Below are 6,578 nucleotides of genomic sequence, written 5' to 3'. Positions count from 1 at the left end.
CTCTGCGGAACATTTACACTTTCAATTTTTTAAAATGTCCTCCTTTAGTAGAGTGTGAAAAATGGAAATCCTGTTTGTGTACTGTAGAATAGCCAGGTCCTAACCACAACTTCTTGTGTGTGGAAGAATTGCGTGTGAATTGAAATGTTTTTGGTTCATCCCTTGCTGTAGAAAACTTTGCTTTAAGAAGCAACTCCAGCTTTTGGCAGTTGCTCCCATTAAAGTAAATTCTAAAACGTTAGGTACAAGTCTACTCACTCATGAGGAAGCTGAGTGTGGGTAGAGGAAGAGATGGGCTCTGCTTTAATGCTGAGGATAAGAGATCTGAGTGTGGCTGCTCAAGTTGGGTACTAAGTGATTCTTTCCTTTTTTTCCACACAACTATTGCAAAGGCTTAAATATGAGCTGCAAGAGGGACATAAATTGTTAAGCTGGAGCAGAGTTGGTGTTTGGACACTGATTGCAAGGGAAGGAAATGGGAAGAGAGGCTCATTAGTGGCCAACAGGAGCAGCTACCAATTTTTTTCTTAAGAGATCCTGTCATTCCTCATGCAGTGATACTCATCTCAAACTAGCAAATGAAATAGCTTGTTGAAACTTTCAAGAGGCTTAAACTACACAGGAAACTCTGTTTAGTTACCCAGCCATTATTGTCAGCATGTGGCAAAAAGACATGTAGACAGTTAACACCCAGATGGATAACAACTGATAGCGGAGGTGTGTTCTATTGCTTCCTCAGTCCTGTTTAACTGTACTCCAAGTCAGGTTGCCTGTGAATGTTCTGGACAGTAAGGGGAGGACTACTGCCTCTTACAAAGTGGGCATAAAGTACCCCTCTACTTCTAAAAATCATGTAATTGATTAGCACTGACCAGCTGCTCATTTAAAATCTGGGCTGGATGAATGTTCTGCTTTTAAGGGTATGTCTAAACTACGAGAGTAGTTCGATTTTACGTAAATTGAATTAGTGGAACCGATATTACAAAGTCGAACGTGTGTATCCACACTAAGAACAGTAATTCGACTTTGTGAGCCCAAACTAACGGGGCAAGCGTTGACATTGGAAGCGGTGCATTGTGGGCAGCTATCCCACAGTTCCCGCAGTCCCCGCTGCCCATTGGAATTCTGGGTCGAGCCCCCAATGCCTGCTGGAGAAAAAAATGTCGAGGGTGGTTTTGGGTAACTGTTGTCATTCAACCGTCACTCCCGCCCTCCCTCCCTCCCTGAAAACGCCGGTGGGCAATCAGTTCGTGCACTTTTCTGGTGATTGACAGCGCGGACGCCACAGCACTGCGAGCATGGAGCCTGCTGCGACCATCGCTGTAGTTATGGCCGTTGTCAACACCTCGCACCTTATCATCCACCTTTTTCAGAGGCAGATGCTGAGAAATCGGGCGAGGAGGCTACGGCAGCGCAGTGAGGACATTAAGTCTGAGAGGGGCACAGACCTCTCGCAAAGCACGGGACCCCGCGCCGTGGACATCATGGTGGCAATGGGTCATGTTGATGCTGTGGAACGGCGATTCTGGGCCTGGGAAACAAGCACGGACTGGTGGGACCTGCATAGTGCTGCAGGTCTGGGATGAATCACAGTGGCTGCGAAACTTCCGCATGCGTAAGGGAACTTTCCTGGAACTTTGAGTTGCTGTCCCCTGCCCTGAAGCGCAAGGACACCCGGATGCGAGCAGCCCTGACTCTCCAGAAGCGAGTGGCCATAGCCCTCTGGAAGCTTGCAATGCCAGACAGCTACCGGTCAGTCGCGAATCACTTTGGCGTGGGCAAATCTACCGTGGGGGTTGCTGTGATGCAACTAGCCAACGCAATCATTGAGCTACTGCTCTCAAAGGTAGTGACCCTGGGAAACGTGCAGGTCATCATAGATGGCTTCGCCGCAATGAGATTCCCAAACTGCGGTGGGGCTATAGATGGAACTCACATCCCTATCCTGGGACCGGACTACCACCAGCCAGTACATTAACAGAAAGGGCTACTTTTCAATGGTGCTGCAAGCACTGGTGGACCATAGGGGACGTTTTACCAACATCAACGTCGGATGGCCGGGCAAGGTTCATGACGCTTGTGTTTTCAGAAACTCTGGTCTGTTTAGACGACTGCAGGAAGGTATTTACTTCCCGGACCACAAAATAACTGTTGGGGATGTGGAGATGCCTATAGTGACCCTCGGGGACCCAGCCTACCCGCTAATGCCCTGGCTCATGAAGCCCTATACAGGCGCCCTGGACAGTGAAAAAGAACTCTTCAACTACCGGCTGAGCAAGTGCAGAATGGTGGTGGAGTGTGCTTTTGGACATCTAAAGGGGAGATGGAGAAGCTTACTGACTCGCTCTGATCTCAGCAAAACCAATATCCCCATTGTTATTGCAGCTTGCTGTGTGCTCCACAATCTCTGAGAGCAAGGGGGAGACCTTTATGGCGGGGTGGGAGGTTGAGGCACATCGCCTGGCTGCTGATTACGTCCAGCCAGACAGCCAGGCGATTAGAAGAGCCCAGCGGGACACGCTGTGCATCTGGGAGGCTTTGAAAGCTAGGTTCCACAGTGAGCAGGGTAATCTGTGACTATTAAGTTTGTTCAAAGAGAAGCTGAACCTGCCCCTGTTTCTTTACCCACTTAATGTTGACTATCCTCTCCAGTTACATACCCCTCTCACCCCGTTGCCCCCCTTCCAACACCCCTTTAAAAATAAAATAAATGGAACTTTGTTCATTAACACAGTTTTCTTTATTAAGGGTTTCGTGGTAAAGGGTTGAAACTGGGACGCAGACTGTGGTGGGGAGCAGGTGTAGTGATGGAAAGGACGCTTCTAAACTTGAGGAATGACAGGCTTCTGCTCCTAGAGCGGTCCGCAGTGGTGGACTGGTTGTTTCAACAGAGCCTGCCACCCCTCCTTTTCGGGACTCTGTGTGTGGGGGCTATGTGACTTTGTGGCAGGGGAGGACTGTTACAGATCCCCTGCTGCGTGGCTCTGTCATCCAGGCTAAGGACCGCTGCATAAGATCTGTAATCGCCCTCCCCCACCACAAACTCACATAGCCCCCCCCGACACACACAACATGAAAACCACCTGCCAGACTGACCAGGGTGCCTAGTGACTGCAATGTGTGTGTGACCTCCTGCAGAACCTGCCCCCGTATCTGTACCCTGGTAAAGGTGACTGTCCTCTCCAATTACCAACCTCCTTTCTCCCCTTCAAACACACTCTCCTCTAAAAGAACCTGATGGAAACAGTAATTAACAAACTTATTTTTTATTAACAACTACACAGTTAGGGGATGATACTGGGACGGGGGCTTGGGTGAGGTGCTTTTGGAGTGAAGGAAAGGACTTCCCAAAACTTTGGGAATGAGAGCCGTCTGGTACTTGAGCAGTCTGCAGGGGTGGAGTGACTGTTTTCACGGCCCCTGCCGCCCCTCCTTCTTGGGACTTTGGGTGGGGGGGAATAGGACCTTGTGGCAGGGGAAGGCGGTTAGAGAGAGACTGCAGCGGGGCTCTGTCCTCCTGCCTCCGGTCCTGCAGAATATCTACAAGCCGCCGGAGCGTGTCCGTTTGCTCCCTCATTAGTCCAAACAGCGTTTGTCACCTGCTGGTCTTCCTGTCGCCACCTGTCGTCCTGTTCACTGTGTGATCGCTGGTATTGCGACATGTTCTCCCTCCACTGGGTCTGCTGTGTCGCCTTGGCTCAGGAGCAGCCCATAAGTTCGGAGAACATCTCGGCCCATGTCCTCCTCTTTCGGCGCTTAATCTGCGCCAGGCTCTGGGAGGGGGATGCTGGGGTAGGTCGGGAGACACTCGCAGCTGTGTGATGGGGAAAAAGGGACTGAATTCCTCACAAAGATACATTTTTGTGAACAATGAACATAGTCTTTTTCTGTGAAAAAGACCATGCACAGCACCTATCACATGCGCACTCAGGACAAGGTCGAATTTTCGGCCTTCCCATTCAGTGCCTGGGGTCTTGGAGTACAGATCACACAAGCGGGGCAGGACAGCGGAATTCGGGTAGCAGGCGGACATGGTAAGCCGTAGACTTTTGGCTGCTGACTGCTTAATTTATAGCAGTGCCCTCCTTTCACGTTCAAAGCAATGCCCCTAGCGTTGGCCAGTTCCTGCTGCCGGCAATCTGGCCAGCATGAACTCTGCCCCTTTCCCACCCCCTCGCGGCTGTCCCCGGGAAAGATCCCTGTATGCTGCCCCTGTCCCGCCTCCACCACGTGGCTGTAAACCGCCGGTTACAGTTATGTAAAGGAACAGGCAATCAGTCCCAATACTAACATTCCCCTAATTTAAAGCAGGTCACCATGAGTGATATCACTCTGATGAGGATTTCGGACACAGAGAAAGACCGCATGCTGCGTGAATGCCAGCAAAAACCAGGGCCGTATGCGGCCATGCTGTGCGAGGCACTGATCCCGGAGTACTTGCTGCTAGCCCGGCGCGGAAAAGTTTCCTACCATGGAGGACGCAATAAGGCCGCTCTCCCCAGGAACCTAATGCAAAGGCTTTCAAATTACCTCCAGGAGAGCTTCGTGGAGATGTTCCAGGAGGATTTCTACTCTATCCCCGGACATATTGACAGAATTTTCCAGTAGCTGCCCTGGCAAGGACTAAAAAGTAGAGCACCTACGTCAAAGTAATCATGAGAAACCCATTGTTAATATTCCATTCCTGTTCTGATCAAAATAAATGTTTACATGTTTAAAACACTTACCGACTGATCCTTCTCCTGATTCAGGGTCAGGGTTAACGCCTTGGGAGGGTTGGTAAGGGATCTCCGTGAGGGTGATGAAGAGATCCTGGCTGTTGGGGAAATCAGCGTCGACTGCCTCGTCCTCCTCATTTCCTTCCTCATCTTCCCCGTCCACGAACATCTCCGTGGAAGCGGCCGTCGACAATACCCCATCGTCCGAGTCCACGGTCATTGGCGTGGTAGTGGTGGCGGCCGCACCTAGAATGGAATGCAGTGCCTCGTAGAAACGGCATGTCTGGGGCTGGGATCCGGAGCGTCCGTTTGCCGCTTTGGTCTTCTGGTAGCCTTGTCTCAGGTCCTTGATTTTCACGCGGCACTGTGTTGTATCCCGGCTGTATCCTCTCTCCGTCATGGCTTTGGAGATCTTCTCGTAGATCTTCGCATTCCGTTTTTTCGATCGCAGCTCCGAAAGCACGGACTCATCGCCCCACACAGCGATCAGATCCAAGACTTCCCGATCAGTCCATGCTGGGGCCCTCTTTCTATTCTGCGATTGCATGGTCATCTCTGCTGGAGAGCTCTGCATCGTTGCCAGTGCTGCTGAGCTCGCCACGATGTCCAAACAGGAAATGAGATTCAAACTGGCCAGGCAGGAAAAGGAATTCAAATTTTCCCGGGGCTTTTCCTGTGTGGCTGGTCAGAGCATCCAAGCTCGGACTGCTGTCCAGAGTGTCAACAGAGTGGTGCACTGTGGGATAGCTCCCGGAGCTATTGGCGTCGAATTCCATCCACACCTACCCTAATTCGACATGGCCATGTCGAATTTAGCGCTACTCCCCTCGTCGGGGAGGAATACAGAAATCGATTTAGAGACCTCTGTTGAACTAAATCGCTTCGTTGTGTGGACGGGTGCAGGGTTAATTTGATTTAACGCTGCTAAATTCGACATAACCTCCTAGGGTAGACCAGGCCTTAGATGCAGTCGCATGAAGACTGAAATGTGGCCAAATCTCACCGTGTAAGGGTAGTGGAATCAACTCCTGTCTCTCTCTTGGCCTTTTTTTTTTTTTTTTTTTCCCCCCTCAGGGGAAAAGTGGAGGGTAAATTTAACCTTTAATTTTTTTTTTTTTTTGTGGTGGGGAGGAAGATGCAGGGCGGCTGCCTGGGAGCAGAAAGGAGAACTCATCTGCAGTGGTGGAAGAGAGGAGTGTGGTCTGTGACTTCAATCAGGACCTGTTTCTAGCTGCTTTTGTCCAGTGTTCTTGTTTTAGCAATACTTTCCATTAGAAAAGCAAAGTCATGTTACTCAATGTAAATGGGCCTGAGTTCAAAAGTTGAAAATCTTTTCTTTTGAGCTCTGAAACATCAGCTGAACTTTGCCTGAGATCAGACTTTCATATGCAGGTTGTAAACCACTTGAACACACAAGTTTTGGTGCAGAGTTGAGACTACTACACATATAGTGGAGCTGCAGAGCTGATCAGTACTGACTCCTCCGCCAGCTCCCACTCCTCCCCCAGTGGAAGGGGAACGCTAGCTGCTCCAGATGCCTAGGGAGGAGACTTTTCCTTATCACATGCAACAGGTGTGAAAGGCCAGCTGCCACTCCCTACTAAACAGATTTCCTCATAGACTGAGATCTTCTCTACTGGAGGACTTGCAGCAGGGTCTGAAAATCCATTGACAGATCTAGGATCACTTTCTGCTTCACTGGTGTGTTTTAATGACAACAGTGAAAGCTGTTTAACATCCTCCAGTAATTTTATCAGGGGGTTCAAGCCAGACATATTGTAAGCACCTACAAGGAAGTTTTAAAGCAGGCAGCATATACCTAATAGGAATCTGACCATGAGACAAGACTTCAGGACAAAA

At 50.0% G+C, this 6,578-nt stretch overlaps 1 protein-coding gene across 1 annotated transcript; it reads right to left on the bottom strand.

Annotated features, from left to right (window-relative positions):
- Positions 1-3,557: 3,557 nt before the first annotated feature.
- Positions 3,558-5,438, bottom strand: LOC135984367 (myb/SANT-like DNA-binding domain-containing protein 1). The gene is made up of 2 exons (XM_065599403.1): positions 4,728-5,438; positions 3,558-3,814 (listed from the first exon to the last, which is right to left on the bottom strand). Exons 1-2 carry the CDS (start codon positions 5,290-5,292, stop codon positions 3,699-3,701), a joined length of 681 nt encoding a protein of 226 aa, XP_065455475.1. The 5' UTR covers positions 5,293-5,438; the 3' UTR covers positions 3,558-3,698.
- Positions 5,439-6,578: the final 1,140 nt, after the last annotated feature.

The sequence above is a fragment of the Chrysemys picta genome, chromosome 6 (genome assembly GCF_011386835.1).
Source record: "Chrysemys picta bellii isolate R12L10 chromosome 6, ASM1138683v2, whole genome shotgun sequence".
Lineage (NCBI taxonomy): Eukaryota > Metazoa > Chordata > Testudines > Emydidae > Chrysemys > Chrysemys picta.
The sequence above is the reverse complement of the archived record's forward strand: the minus strand, read 5'-3'. Positions and strand labels throughout refer to the sequence as shown.